Genomic DNA, 16,787 nt, shown 5'->3' on the forward strand with positions numbered 1-16,787 from the left:
CTACTTGAACGAACGAACGAACGCACACACACACACACACACACACACACAAATCAGATGTCACTGTATCAGACTCAGGGTTTGTGATGAAACAAAGGTGTGGTTGAATTTATTCTTATTGTCTCAGGCCTTAGGCCTATCTATCACGATGTCAAGGCCTTAGACCTATTTAACATGATGTCAAGGCATATGAACTAACAGGTTATAGAGCAAACAACGCAATTATCACAGCACACAGGTTGTAATGAGGAATATTTTCTGGCTTGGCTTTCCCAGTGAATTTACCCATGCACCAGAACTCCAACCAGACCTCCTCTATGGTTTCAACCAGACCAGCCAAGCCTCCACTATGGTTTCAACCAGACCAACCAGACCAGCCAAGCCTCCTCTATGGTTTCAACCAGACCCACAAAGCCTCCTCTATGGTTTCAACCAGACCAACCAGACCAACCAAGCCTCCTCTATGGTTTCAACCAGACCAGCCAAGCCTCCTCTATGGTTTCAACCAGACCAGCCAAGCCTCCTCTATGGTTTCAACCAGACCAACCAAGCCTCCTCTATGGTTTCAACCAGACCAGCCAAGCCTCCTCTATGGTTTCAACCAGACCAACCAAGCCTCCTCTATGGTTTCAACCAGACCAACCAAGCCTCCTCTATGGTTTCAACCAGACCAACCAAGCCTCCTCTATGGTTTCAACCAGACCAACCAGACCTGACAAGCCTCCTCTATGGTTTCAACCACACCAACCAGACCTGACAAGCCTCCTCTATGGTTTCAACCACACCAACCAGACCAGCCAAGCCTCCACTATGGTTTCAACCAGACCAACCAGACCTGACAAGCCTCCACTATGGTTTCAACCAGACCAACCAGACCAGCCAAGCCTCCTCTATGGTTTCAACCACACCAACCAGACCAGCCAAGCCTCCACTATGGTTTCAACCACACCAACCAGCCCAACCAAGCCTCCACTATGGTTTCAACCAGACCAGCCAAGCCTCCACTATGGTTTCAACCAGACCAACCAGACCAACCAAGCCTCCACTATGGTTTCAACCAGACCACCCAAGCCTCCTCTATGGTTTCAACCAGACCAACCAGACCAGCCAAGCCTCCTCTATGGTTTCAACCACACCAACCAGACCAGCCAAGCCTCCACTATGGTTTCAACCAGACCAACCAGACCAGCCAAGCCTCCACTATGGTTTCAACCAGACCAGCCAAGCCTCCACTATGGTTTCAACCAGACCAACCAGACCAGCTAAGCCTCTATGGTTTCAACCAGACCAACCAGACCAACCAAGCCTCCACTATGGTTTTAACCAGACCAACCAGACCAGCCAAGCCTCCTCTATGGTTTCAACCAGACTAACCAGACCAGCCAAGCCTCCTCTATGGTTTCAACCAGGTCAACCAAGCCTCCTCTATGGTTTCAACCAGACCAACCAGACCAACCACGCCCTCCACTATGGTTTCAACCAGACCACCCAAGCCTCCTCTATGGTTTCAACCAGACCAACCAGACCAGCCAAGCCTCCTCTATGGTTTCAACCACACCAACCAGACCAGCCAAGCCTCCACTATGGTTTCAACCAGACCAACCAGACCAACCAAGCCTCCTCTATGTTTTCAACCAGACCCACCAAGCCTCTTCTATGGTTTCAACCAGACCAACCAAGCCTCCTCTATGGTTTCAACCAGACCAACCAGACCAGCCAAGCCTTCTCTATGGTTTCAACCAGACCAACCAAGCCTCCTCTATGGTTTCAACCAGACCAACCAAGCCTCCTCTATGGTTTCAACCAGACCAACCAAGCCTCCTCTATGGTTTCAACCAGACCAACCAGACCAACCACGCCTCCTCTATGGTTTCAACCAGACCAACCAAGCATCCTCTATGGTTTCAACCACACCAACCAAGCCTCCACTATGGTTTCAACCAGACCAACCAAGCCTCCTCTATGGTTTCAACCAGACCAACCAAGCCTCCACTATGGTTTCAACCAGACCAACCAGACCAGCCAAGCCTCCTCTATGGTTTCAACCAGACCAACCAAGCCTCCTCTATGGTTTCAACCAGACCAACCAAGCCTCCACTATGGTTTCAACCAGACCAACCAGACCAGCCAAGCCTCCTCTATGGTTTCAACCAGACCAACCAAGCCTCCTCTATGGTTTCAACCAGACCAACCAAGCCTCCTCTATGGTTTCAACCAGACCAACCAAGCCTCCTCTATGGTTTCAACCAGACCAACCAAGCCTCCTCTATGGTTTCAACCAGACCAACCAAGCCTCCTCTATGGTTTCAACCAGACCAACCAAGCCTCCTCTATGGTTTCAACCAGACCACCCAAGCCTCCTCTATAGTGTTGTCTCCTCCAGAACTTGATTGGCTGGATCCAGATGTGACAGGGGGGGTACACTGTTTAGCCTCTGCTGTAACTCTCTCTGTTCCTTTTCACTAAGGACCAGGGCACTATATAGGGAATAGACTGGTCCCTGTGGTCTGCAGTAGGGCACTATATAGGGAATAGACTGGTCCCTGTGGTCTGCAGTAGGGCACTATATAGGGAATAGACTGGTCCCTGTAGTCTGCAGTAGGGCACTATATAGGGAATAGACTGGTCCCTGTGGTCTGCAGTAGGGCACTATATAGGGAATAGACTGGTCCCTGTAGTCTGCAGTAGGGCACTATATAGGGAATAGACTGGTCCCTGTGGTCTGCAGTAGGGCACTATATAGGAATAGACTGGTCCCTGTAGTCTGCAGTAGGGCACTATATAGGGAATAGACTGGTCCCTGTGGTCTGCAGTAGGGCACTATATAGGGAATAGACTGGTCCCTGTAGTCTGCAGTAGGGCACTATATAGGGAATAGACTGGTCCCTGTAGTCTGCAGTAGGGCACTATATAGGGAATAGACTGGTCCCTGTGGTCTGCAGTAGGGCACTATATAGGGAATAGACTGGTCCCTGTGGTCTGCAGTAGGGCACTATATAGGGAATAGACTGGTCCCTGTGGTCTGCAGTAGGGCACTATATAGGGAATAGACTGGTCCCTGTAGTCTGCAGTAGGGCACTATATAGGGAATAGACTGGTCCCTGTGGTCTGCAGTAGGGCACTATATAGGAATAGACTGGTCCCTGTAGTCTGCAGTAGGGCACTATATAGGGAATAGACTGGTCCCTGTGGTCTGCAGTAGGGCACTATATAGGAATAGACTGGTCCCTGTAGTCTGCAGTAGGGCACTATATAGGGAATAGACTGGTCCCTGTAGTCTGCAGTAGGGCACTATATAGGGAATAGACTGGTCCCTGTGGTCTGCAGTAGGGCACTATATAGGGAATAGACTGGTCCCTGTAGTCTGCAGTAGGGCACTATATAGGGAATAGACTGGTCCCTGTGGTCTGCAGTAGGGCACTATATAGGGAATAGACTGGTCCCTGTAGTCTGCAGTAGGGCACTATATAGGGAATAGACTGGTCCCTGTAGTCTGCAGTAGGGCACTATATAGGGAATAGACTGGTCCCTGTAGTCTGCAGTAGGGCACTATATAGGGAATAGACTGGTCCCTGTAGTCTGCAGTAGGGCACTATATAGGGAATAGACTGGTCCCTGTAGTCTGCAGTAGGGCACTATATAGGGAATAGACTGGTCCCTGTAGTCTGCAGTAGGGCACTATATAGGGAATAGACTGGTCCCTGTAGTCTGCAGTAGGGCACTATATAGGGAATAGACTGGTCCCTGTAGTCTGCAGTAGGGCACTATATAGGAATAGACTGGTCCCTGTGGTCTGCAGTAGGGCACTATATAGGGAATAGACTGGTCCCTGTGGTCTGCAGTAGGGCACTATATAGGGAATAGACTGGTCCCTGTGGTCTGCAGTAGGGCACTATATAGGGAATAGACTGGTCCCTGTAGTCTGCAGTAGGGCACTATATAGGAATAGACTGGTCCCTGTAGTCTGCAGTAGGGCACTATATAGGGAATAGACTGGTCCCTGTAGTCTGCAGTAGGGCACTATATAGGGAATAGACTGGTCCCTGTAGTCTGCAGTAGGGCACTATATAGGGAATAGACTGGTCCCTGTGGTCTGCAGTAGGGCACTATATAGGGAATAGACTGGTCCCTGTAGTCTGCAGTAGGGCACTATATAGGGAATAGACTGGTCCCTGTAGTCTGCAGTAGGGCACTATATAGGGAATAGACTGGTCCCTGTAGTCTGCAGTAGGGCACTATATAGGGAATAGACTGGTCCCTGTAGTCTGCAGTAGGGCACTATATAGGGAATAGACTGGTCCCTGTGGTCTGCAGTAGGGCACTATATAGGGAATAGACTGGTCCCTGTAGTCTGCAGTAGGGCACTATATAGGGAATAGACTGGTCCCTGTAGTCTGCAGTAGGGCACTATATAGGGAATAGACTGGTCCCTGTGGTCTGCAGTAGGGCACTATATAGGGAATAGACTGGTCCCTGTAGTCTGCAGTAGGGCACTATATAGGGAATAGACTGGTCCCTGTAGTCTGCAGTAGGGCACTATATAGGAATAGACTGGTCCCTGTGGTCTGCAGTAGGGCACTATATAGGAATAGACTGGTCCCTGTAGTCTGCAGTAGGGCACTATATAGGGAATAGACTGGTCCCTGTAGTCTTCAGTAGGGCACTATATAGGGAATAGACTGGTCCCTGTAGTCTGCAGTAGGGCACTATATAGGGAATAGACTGGTCCCTGTAGTCTGCAGTAGGGCACTATATAGGAATAGACTGGTCCCTGTGGTCTGCAGTAGGGCACTATATAGGGAATAGACTGGTCCCTGTGGTCTGCAGTAGGGCACTATATAGGGAATAGACTGGTCCCTGTGGTCTGCAGTAGGGCAGCCTAATGGTTACAGCGTTGGACTAGTAACCGAAAGGTTGCAAGTTCAAACCCCCGAGCTGACAAGGTACAAATCTGTCGTTCTGCCCCTGAACAGGCAGTTAACCCACCAGTTAACCCACTGTTCCTAGGCCGTCATTGAAAATAAGAATTTGTTCTTAACTGACTTGCCTAGTTAAATAAAGGTAAAATAAAAAATGTCTATAATAATGTTTGTCTAAAATAATGTATATAATCATGTCTATAATAAGGTCTATAATAACGTATATAATAACGTCTATAATTATTTCTATAATGTCTATAATGTCTATAATAATGTCTATAATAATGTCTGATAATGTATATGTCTATGATAATGTTTATAATGTCTATGATAATGTATAGTTGTTGAGGGAGGGTCTCACCTGGTGCAGTCCTGTATACACTCAGAGCTGTTTCCATCTTTCAGGTAGCAGGCTGCTCTGTTAGAGTAGAGCACACACAGGTCCTCAGGACTGTCCAGTCCTATCAACCAGACACAGAGACATTATTACACAGGTCCTCAGGACTGTCCAATCCTATCAACCAGACACAGAGACATTATTACACAGGTCCTCAGGACTGTCCAATCCTATCAACCAGACACAGAGACATTATTACACAGGTCCTCAGGACTGTCCAATCCTATCAACCAGACACAGAGACATTATTACACAGGTCCTCAGGACTGTCCAATCCTATCAACCAGACACAGAGACATTATTACACAGGTCCTCAGGACTGTCCAATCCTACCAACCAGACACAGAGACAGACATTATTACACAGGTCCTCAGGACTGTCCAATCCTACCAACCAGACACAGAGACAGACATTATTACACAGGTCCTCAGGGCTGTCCAATCCTATCAACCAGACACAGAGACAGACATTATTACACAGGTCCTCAGGACTGTCCAATCCTACCAACCAGACACAGAGACAGACATTATTACACAGGTCCTCAGGACTGTCCAATCCTATCAACCAGACACAGAGACATTATTACACAGGTCCTCAGGACTGTCCAATCCTACCAACCAGACACAGAGACAGACATTATTACACAGGTCCTCAGGGCTGTCCAATCCTATCAACCAGACACAGAGACATTATTACACAGGTCCTCAGGACTGTCCAATCCTACCAACCAGACACAGAGACAGACATTTTTACACAGGTCCTCAGGACTGTCCAATCCTATCAACCAGACACAGAGACATTATTACACAGGTCCTCAGGACTGTCCAATCCTATCAACCAGACACAGAGACATTATTACACAGGTCCTCAGGACTGTCCAATCCTACCAACCAGACACAGAGACAGACATTATTACACAGGTCCTCAGGACTGTCCAATCCTACCAACCAGACACAGAGACAGACATTATTACACAGGTCCTCAGGACTGTCCAATCCTATAAACCAGACACAGAGACATTATTACACAGGTCCTCAGGACTGTCCAATCCTATCAACCAGACACAGAGACAGACATTATTACACAGGTCCTCAGGACTGTCCAATCCTATCAACCAGACACAGAGACATTATTACACAGGTCCTCAGGACTGTCCAATCCTATCAACCAGACACAGACAGACATTATTACACAGGTCCTCAGGACTGTCCAATCCTACCAGCCAGACACAGAGACATTACTACACAGGTCCTCAGGACTGTCCAATCCTACCAACCAGACACAGAGACATTATTACACAGGTCCTCAGGACTGTCCAATCCTATCAACCAGACACAGAGACAGACATTATTACACAGGTCCTCAGGACTGTCCAATCCTACCAGCCAGACACAGAGACATTACTACACAGGTCCTCAGGACTGTCCAATCCTACCAACCAGACACAGAGACAGACATTATTACACAGGTCCTCAGGACTGTCCAATCCTACCAACCAGACACAGAGACATTATTACACAGGTCCTCAGACAGTCAAGTTGTAACCTCCATCATGGGGCTGTAGTGGTCAGTCCGAGTGGGCTGTCGATACGGAGCGTGCTGTTGCATGCTAGTATGAATCATTGATAAAGGTCTGAGGTGAGGATAATGAGGAAGGCCTTTTGTACCACAGTATGAAAGTAGTAGTTGAATGTGCCCCTGGGTTCTGGGTGAGGATAATGAGGAAGGCCTTTTGTACCACAGTGTGAAAGTAGTAGTTGAATGTGCCCCTGGGTTCTGGGTGAGGATAATGAGGAAGGCCTTTTGTACCACAGTATGAAAGTAGTAGTTGAATGTGCCCCTGGGTTCTGGGTGTGAGACGGACTGGGCATGTTGAAACACAGGAGGGGATTCTAATGAAAACAAACCAAGGCAGGATGTTAAATAAGGAGGCCTGTACTGGGATCAGACGTTAGGAATACACTGTTATAATGTGACTTCCAAGAGGCCTGTACTGGGATCAGACGTTAGGTGTTTACGGTTATAATGTCACAATGACATAGTCTCCTCTGTATGTTTAAACACGGTCTGTGGTCTCACCAGATCTGACTCATTCCCAGCTGACTTCCTACCTACAGTACATTCCTAACCTGATTGGACCAAATGCTTTACAGGAAGTGGAATGTGGTATCTGTTCAACTATCTTAATAAGTATGGCAGGTCTGGTCTCTGGCCTGCTGCTACTACGGCTGGTGGAAAAGCCAGTCTGGACACATCGGGAGACGCTTCAGTTCCACTGCCTGGGAGACATTTCTCAACAACGACAGAGCGTTTCGCTCTGTGACATTTCTCCCTACAGAGCGTCTCACTGTGACATTTCTCCCTACAGAGTGTCTCACTGTGACATGTCTCCCTACAGAGTGTCTCACTGGGAGACATGTCTCCCTACAGAGCGTCTCACTGTGACATTTCTCCCTACAGAGTGTCTCACTGTGACATGTCTCCCTACAGAGTGTCTCACTGTGACATTTCCCCCTACAGAGTGTCTCACTGTGACATGTCTCCCTACAGAGCGTCTCACTGTGACATTTCTCCCTACAGAGTGTCTCACTGGGAGACATGTCTCCCTACAGAGCGTCTCACTGTGACATTTCTCCCTACAGAGTGTCTCACTGTGACATGTCTCCCTACAGAGCGTCTCACTGTGACATTTCTCCCTACAGAGCGTCTCACTGGGAGACATGTCTCCCTACAGAGCGTCTCACTGTGACATTTCCCCCTACAGAGTGTCTCACTGTGACATTTCCCCCTACAGAGCGTCTCACTGTGACATTTCTCCCTACAGAGCGTCTCACTGGGAGACATGTCTCCCTACAGAGCGTCTCACTGTGACATTTCTCCCTACAGAGTGTCTCACTGTGACATTTCCCCCTACAGAGCGTCTCACTGGGAGACATGTCTCCCTACAGAGCGTCTCACTGTGACATTTCTCCCTACAGAGCGTCTCACTGTGACATTTCTCCCTACAGAGCGTCTCACTGGGAGACATGTCTCCCTACAGAGCGTCTCACTGTGACATTTCTCCCTACAGAGCGTCTCACTGTGACATTTCCCCCTACAGAGCGTCTCACTGTGACATTTCTCCCTACAGAGCGTCTCACTGTGACACATTTCTCCCTACAGAGCGTCTCACTGTGACATTTCTCCCTACAGAGCGTCTCACTGTGACATTTCTCCCTACAGAGTGTCTCACTGTGACACATGTCTCCCTACAGAGTGTAGAATGAACTTCCTGTGTGTGGTAGGAGGTAAAGGCATGTGACTCCCAGTGACATCATCACTCTTTCATTTAGTCAGCGTCGCGGACGGACTGTGTGATATTAGATTGCTTCTTGTGTAAATATTTTCTGTCTGGATTTTAATGATTTGTTACGGACAGACAGACAGAAAATAAATTGTCAATTGACCACAAAATTAACCTTTTGCAGTCACCGGACATTAAACCCATTGATAACCTGTGGTTTGACAATGAAGGATATCAAGGATCTGGAAAGATTATGTACGGAGGACGGACGGACGGACGGACAGACAGACAGACAGACATCACATAGGAGGGACTTGGTAGACAGACAGACAGACAGACAGATAGACATCACATAGGAGGGACTTGGTAGACAGACAGACAGACAGATAGACATCACATAGGAGGGACTTGGTAGACAGACAGACAGATAGACATCACATAGGAGGGGCTTGGTAGACAGACAGACAGACAGACAGACAGACAGACAGATATCACATAGGAGGGGCTTGGTAGAGAGACAGACAGATAGACATCACATAGGAGGGGCTTGGTAGAGAGACAGACAGATAGACATCACATAGGAGGGGCTTGGTAGAGAGACAGACCGATAGACATCACATAGGAGGGGCTTGGTAGACAGACAGACAGACAGACAGACAGACAGACAGACATCACATAGGAGGGACTTGGTAGACAGACAGACAGACAGATAGACATCACATAGGAGGGACTTGGTAGACAGACAGACAGATAGACATCACATAGGAGGGGCTTGGTAGAGAGACAGACAGATAGACATCACATAGGAGGGGCTTGGTAGAGCGACAGACCGATAGACATCACATAGGAGGGGCTTGGTAGACAGACAGACAGACAGACAGACAGACAGACGTCACATAGGAGGGGCTTGGTAGACAGACAGAAGACAGACAGACAGACAGACAGGTCACATCATGACACCAAACAGCATTAATAACCCTGCATTATACTGTGTATGACAGCATTAATAACCCTGCATTATACTGTGTATGACAGCAGTAATAACCCTGCATTATACTGTGTATGACAGCATTAATAACCCTGCATTATACTGTGTATGACAGCATTAATAACCCTGCATTATACTGTGTATGACAGCATGAATAACCCTGCATTATACTGTGTATGACAGCATTAATAACCCTGCATTATACTGTGTATGACAGCATTAATAACCCTGCATTATACTGTGTATGACAGCATTAATAACCCTGCATTATACTGTGTATGACAGCAGTAATAACCCTGCATTATACTGTGTATGACAGCATTAATAACCCTGCATTATACTGTGTATGACAGCATTAATAACCCTGCATTATACTGTGTATGACAGCATGAATAACCCTGCATTATACTGTGTATGACAGCATTAATAACCCTGCATTATACTGTGTATGACAGCATTAATAACCCTGCATTATACTGTGTATGACAGCATTAATAACCCTGCATTATACTGTGTATGACAGCATTAATAACCCTGCATTATACTGTGTATGACAGCATTAATAACCCTGCATTATACTGTGAATGACAGCATTAATAACCCTGCATTATACTGTGTATGACAGCAGTAATAACCCTGCATTATACTGTGTATGACAGCATTAATAACCCTGCATTATACTGTGTATGACAGCATTAATAACCCTGCATTATACTGTGTATGACAGCAGTAATAACCCTGTATTATACTGTGTATGACAGCATTAATAACCCTGCATTATACTGTGTATGACAGCATTAATAACCCTGCATTATACTGTGTATGACAGCATTAATAACCCTGCATTATACTGTGTATGACAGCAGTAATAACCCTGCATTATACTGTGTATGACAGCATTAATAACCCTGCATTATACTGTGTATGACAGCATTAATAACCCTGCATTATACTGTGTATGACAGCATTAATAACCCTGCATTATACTGTGTATGACAGCATTAATAACCCTGCATTATACTGTGTATGACAGCAGTAATAACCCTGCATTATACTGTGTATGACAGCATTAATAACCCTGCATTATACTGTGTATGACAGCATTAATAACCCTGCATTATACTGTGTATGACAGCATTAATAACCCTGCATTATACTGTGTATGACAGCATTAATAACCCTGCATTATACTGTGTATGACAGCATTAATAACCCTGCATTATACTGTGTATGACAGCATTAATAACCCTGCATTATACTGTGTATGACAGCATTAATAACCCTGCATTATACTGTGTATGACAGCATTAATAACCCTGCATTATACTGTGTATGACAGCATTAATAACCCTGCATTATACTGTGTATGACAGCAGTAATAACCCTGCATTATACTGTGTATGACAGCAGTAATTATACATTATAATGTGTATGACAGCATTAATAACCCTGCATTATACTGTGTATGACAGCATTAATAACCCTGCATTATACTGTGTATGACAGCATTAATAACCCTGCATTATACTGTGTATGACAGCATTAATAACCCTGCATTATACTGTGTATGACAGCAGTAATAACCCTGTATTATACTGTGTATGACAGCATTAATAACCCTGCATTATACTGTGTATGACAGCATTAATAACCCTGCATTATACTGTGTATGACAGCATTAATAACCCTGCATTATACTGTGTATGACAGCATTAATAACCCTGCATTATACTGTGTATGACAGCATTAATAACCCTGCATTATACTGTGTATGACAGCAGTAATAACCCTGCATTATACTGTGTATGACAGCATTAATAACCCTGCATTATACTGTGTATGACAGCATTAATAACCCTGCATTATACTGTGTATGACAGCAGTAATAACCCTGCATTATACTGTGTATGACAGCATTAATAACCCTGCATTATACTGTGTATGACAGCATTAATAACCCTGCATTATACTGTGTATGACAGCATTAATAACCCTGCATTATACTGTGTATGACAGCATTAATAACCCTGCATTATACTGTGTATGACAGCATTAATAACCCTGCATTATACTGTGTATGACAGCATTAATAACCCTGCATTATACTGTGTATGACAGCATTAATAACCCTGCATTATACTGTGTATGACAGCAGTAATTATACATTATACTGTGTATGACAGCAGTAATTATACATTATACTGTGTATGACAGCATTAATAACCCTGCATTATACTGTGTATGACAGCAGTAATTATACATTATACTGTGTATGACAGCAGTAATTATACATTATACTGTGTATGACAGCAGTAATTATACATTATACTGTGTATGACAGCAGTAATTATACATTATACTGTGTATGACAGCAGTAATTATACATTATACTGTGTATGACAGCAGTAATTATACATTATACTGTGTATGACAGCAGTAACTGTGAAAGGCCTCAGTGTATCACATGATGTTCAGTCACTTTCACAGACTAGTGGTGATAGTGGTGGAGAGGAACGAGGAGAGAACAGATTGATGGAGAGGAGAGATTTATTTATAAAGCCCTTCTTACATCAGCCCATGTCACAAAGTGCTGTACAGAAACCCAGCCTAAAACCCCAAACAGCAAGGAATGCAGGTGTAGAAGCACGGTGGCTAGGAAAAACTCACTAGAAAGGCCAGAACCTAGGAATAAACCTAGAGAGATGAGGAGAGAAGGGGAGAGATTGATGGGGAGAAGAGGAGAGAGTGATGAGGAGAGGAGAAGGAGAGAGTGATGAGGAGAGGAGAGAGGAGAATGTGATGAGGAGAGGAGAGAGTGGTGAGGAGAGGAGAATGTGATGAGGAGAGAGTGATGAGGAGAGGAGAGAATGATGAAGAGAGAGTGATGAGGAGAATGTGATGAGGAGAGAGGAGAAAGGAGAGAGTGATGAGGAGAGGAGAGAGTGATGAGGAGAGGAGAGAATGATAGAGAGAGTGATGAGGAGAGAGGAGAATGTGATGAGGAGAGGAGAGAGTGGAGAGGAGAGAGTGGTGAGGAGAGAGTGATGAGGAGAGGAGAGAGTGATGAGGAGAGAGGAGAATGTGATGAGGAAAGGAGAGAGTGGTGAGGAGAGGATAATGTGATGAGGAGAGAGTGATGAGGAGAGGAGTGTGATGAGGAGAGGAGAGAGTGATGAGGAGAGAGAAGAGGAGAGATTGATGGGAAGGAGAGGAGAGAGTAAATAATGTGATCATATTACTCCAGTGCTAGCCTCTCTACACTGGCTTCCTGTTAAGGCAAGGGCTGATTTCAAGGTTTTACTGCTAACCTACAAAGCATTACATGGGCTTGCTCCTACCTATCTTTCCGAATTTGGTCCTGCCGTACATACCTACACGTACGCTACGGTCACAAGACGCAAGCCTCCTAATTGTCCCTAGAATTTCTAAGCAAACAGCTGGAGGCAGGGCTTTCTCCTATAGAGCTCAATTTTTATGGAACGGTCTGCCTACCCATGTCAGAGACGCAGACTCGGTCTCAACCTTTAAGTCTTTACTGAAGACTCATCTCTTCAGTGGGTCATATGATTGAGTGTAGTCTGGTCCAGGAGGGTGAAGGTGAACGCAAAGGCTCTAGAGCAACGAACCGCCCTTGCTGTCTCTGCCTGGCCGGTTCCCCTCTCTCCACTGGGATTCTCTGCCTCTCACCCTATTACAGGGGCTGAGTCACTGACTTACTGGTGCTCTTCCATGCCGTCCCTAGGAGTGGTGTGTCACTTGAGTGGGTTGAGTCAGTGACGTGATTTTCCTGTCTGGGTTGGCGCCCCCCCCTTGGGTTGTGCCGTGGCGGAGATCTTCGTGGGCAGCCTTGTCTCAGGCCTTGTCTCAGGATGGTAAGTTGGTGGTTGAAGATATCCCTTCTAGTGGTGTGGGGGCTGTGCTTTGGCAAAGTGGGTGGGGTTATATCCTGCCTGTTTGGCCCTGTCCGGGGGTATCATCGGATCGGGCCACAGTGTCTCCTGACCTCTCCTGCCTCAGCCTCCAGTATTTATGCTGCAGTAGTTTATGTGTCGGGGGGCTAGGGTCAGTCTGTTATATCTGGAGTAATTCTCCTGTCTTATCCGGTGTCCTGTGTGAATTTAAGTATGCTCTCTCTAATTCTCTCTTTCTCTCTCTTCTCTCGGAGGACCTGAGCCCTAGGACCATGCCTCAGGACTACCTGGCCTGATGACTCCTTGCTGTTCCCAGTCCATCTGGTCGTGCTGCTGCTCCAGTTTCAACTGTTCTGCCTGCGACTATGGAACCCTGACCTGTTCACCGGACGTGCTACCTGTCCAGGACCTGCTGTTTTCAACTCTCTCTCTCTCTACCGTACCTGCTGTCTCTAACTTTGAATGATCGGCTATGAAAAGCCAACTGACATTTACTCCTGAGGTGTCAAAGCCTGGTTCCGCTCTAGGTTTCTTCCTAGGTTCTGGCCTTTCTAGTGAGTTTTTCCAAGCCACCGTGCTTCTACACCTGCATTGCTTGCTGTTTGGGGTTTTAGGCTGAGTTTCTGTACAGCACTTAGTGACATCAGCTGATGTAAGAAGGGCTTTATAAATACATGTGATTGAGTGATGGGAAGGAGAGACTGATGGAGAGGAGAGAGTAATGGGAAGGAGAAGAGAGGAGAGAGTGATGAAAAGGAGAGGAGAGATAAAGTGGACGGTTCTCACAGCAGTTTCTTTAGTCAGTCAAAGGAGATTTACTACTGCAGTCAGTCCGTCAGTCAGCCAGTCAGTCAGCCAGTCAGCCAGTCAGTCAGCCAGTCAGTCAGCCAGTCAGTCAGTCAGAGGAGATTTACTACTGCAGTCAGCCAGTCAGCCAGTCAGTCAGTCAGTCAGTCAGTCAGCCAGTCAGTCAGTCAGAGGAGATTTACTACTGCAGTCAGTCGGTCAGCCAGTCAGCCAGCCAGCCAGCCAGTCAGTCCGTCCGTCGCCGCCACCCAGCACCTGTTTCAATTTGACAATAAGCGGTCAGAAGTCACGTGACCTGAGAGGAACTGAGCCCGTCTGCCTTCCTGCCTGGCAAGGGTATGGCTGAACTCCAGACAGCTAAAACAGACTCACCACACTGCCAATAACCAACCAACCACTAGTGTGATGAGTCACTCTGCTACTCTACACCTGGATGTTGTGATGAATCAGGATACACTGCCAATAACCAACCAACCACTAGTGTGATGAGTCACTCTGCGACTCTACACCTGGATGTTGTGATGAATCAGGATACACTGCCAATAACCGACCAACCACTAGTGTGATGAGTCACTCTGCTACTCTACACCTGGATGTTGTGATGAATCAGGATACACTGCCAATAACCAACCAACCACTAGTGTGATGAGTCACTCTGCTACTCTACACCTGGATGTTGTGATGAATCAGGATACACTGCCAATAACCAACCAACCACTAATGTGATGAGTCACTCTGCGACTCTACACCTGGATGTTGTGATGAATCAGGATACACTGCCAATAACCGACCAACCACTAGTGTGATGAGTCACTCTGCTACTCTACACCTGGATGTTGTGATGAATCAGGATACACTGCCAATAACCAACCAACCACTAGTGTGATGAGTCACTCTGCTACTCTACACCTGGATGTTGTCATGAATCAGGATACACTGCCAGTAACCAACCAACCACTAGTGTGATGAGTCACTCTGCTACTCTACACCTGGATGTTGTGATGAATCAGGATACACTGCCAGTAACCAACCAACCACTAGTGTGATGAGTCACTCTGCTACTCTACACCTGGATGTTGTGATGAATCAGGATACACTGCCAGTAACCAACCAACCACTAGTGTGATGAGTCACTCTGCTACTCTACACCTGGATGTTGTCATGAATCAGGATACACTGCCAGTAACCAACCAACCACTAGTGTGATGAGTCACTCTGCTACTCTACACCTGGATGTTGTCATGAATCAGGATACACTGCCAGTAACCAACCAACCACTAGTGTGATGAGTCACTCTGCTACTCTACACCTGGATGTTGTCATGAATCAGGATACACTGCCAGTAACCAACCAACCACTAGTGTGATGAGTCACTCTGCTACTCTACACCTGGATGTTGTGATGAATCAGGATACACTGCCAGTAACCAACCAACCACTAGTGTGATGAGTCACTAAGCTACTCTACACCTGGATGTTGTCATGAATCAGGATACACTGCCAGTAACCAACCAACCACTAGTGTGATGAGTCACTCTGCTACTCTACACCTGGATGTTGTGATGAATCAGGATACACTGCCAGTAACCAACCAACCACTAGTGTGATGAGTCACTCTGCTACTCTACACCTGGATGTTGTGATGAATCAGGATACACTGCCAGTAACCAACCAACCACTAGTGTGATGAGTCACTCTGCTACTCTACACCTGGATGTTGTGATGAATCAGGATACACTGCCAGTAACCAACCAACCACTAGTGTGATGAGTCACTCTGCTACTCTACACCTGGATGTTGTGATGAATCAGGATACACTGCCAGTAACCAACCAACCACTAGTGTGATGAGTCACTCTGCTACTCTACACCTGGATGTTGTCATGAATCAGGATACACTGCCTATAACCAACCAACCACTAGTATGATGAGTCACTCTGCTACTCTACACCTGGATGTTGTCATGAATCAGGATACACTGCCAGTAACCAACCAACCACTAGTATGATGAGTCACTCTGCTACTCTACACCTGGATGTTGTCATGAATCAGGATACACTGCCAGTAACCAACCAACCACTAGTGTGATGAGTCACTCTGCTACTCTACACCTGGATGTTGTGATGAATCAGGATACACTGCCAGTAACCAACCAACCACTAGTGTGATGAGTCACTCTGCTACTCTACACCTGGATGTTGTGATGAATCAGGATACACTGCCAATAACCAACCAACCACTAGTGTGATGAGTCACTCTGCTACTCTACACCTGGATGTTGTGATGAATCAGGATACACTGCCGTTCAAAAGTTTGGGGTCGCTTGTTTGTTTATTTAAAGAAAAACACTTTTTTTCTGTCCATTAAAATATAATCAAATTGATCAGAAATACAGTGTAGACATTGTTAATGTTGTAAATGACTATTGTAGCTGAAGGCCAGCATCCCGGAGTCGCCTCTTCACTGTTGATGTTGAGACTGGTG

The 16,787-nt window shown here is 46.3% G+C and overlaps 1 protein-coding gene across 1 annotated transcript in view; it reads right to left on the reverse strand.

The window, feature by feature from the left end:
• The window catches only part of spag1b (sperm associated antigen 1b), a 58,932-nt gene that overhangs the window by 25,098 nt on the left and 17,047 nt on the right, over window positions 1-16,787 (reverse strand). Inside the window, exon 11 of the mRNA XM_090219374.1 lies at window positions 5,281-5,380. Coding sequence (XP_090075500.1) covers window positions 5,281-5,380 — 100 coding nt within the window. The remainder of the gene's footprint in view (window positions 1-5,280; window positions 5,381-16,787) is intronic.

This window comes from Oncorhynchus mykiss, chromosome 3 (genome assembly GCF_057628025.1).
Source record: "Oncorhynchus mykiss isolate SJ-2025 chromosome 3, ASM5762802v1, whole genome shotgun sequence".
NCBI classification, from domain to species: domain Eukaryota; kingdom Metazoa; phylum Chordata; class Actinopteri; order Salmoniformes; family Salmonidae; genus Oncorhynchus; species Oncorhynchus mykiss.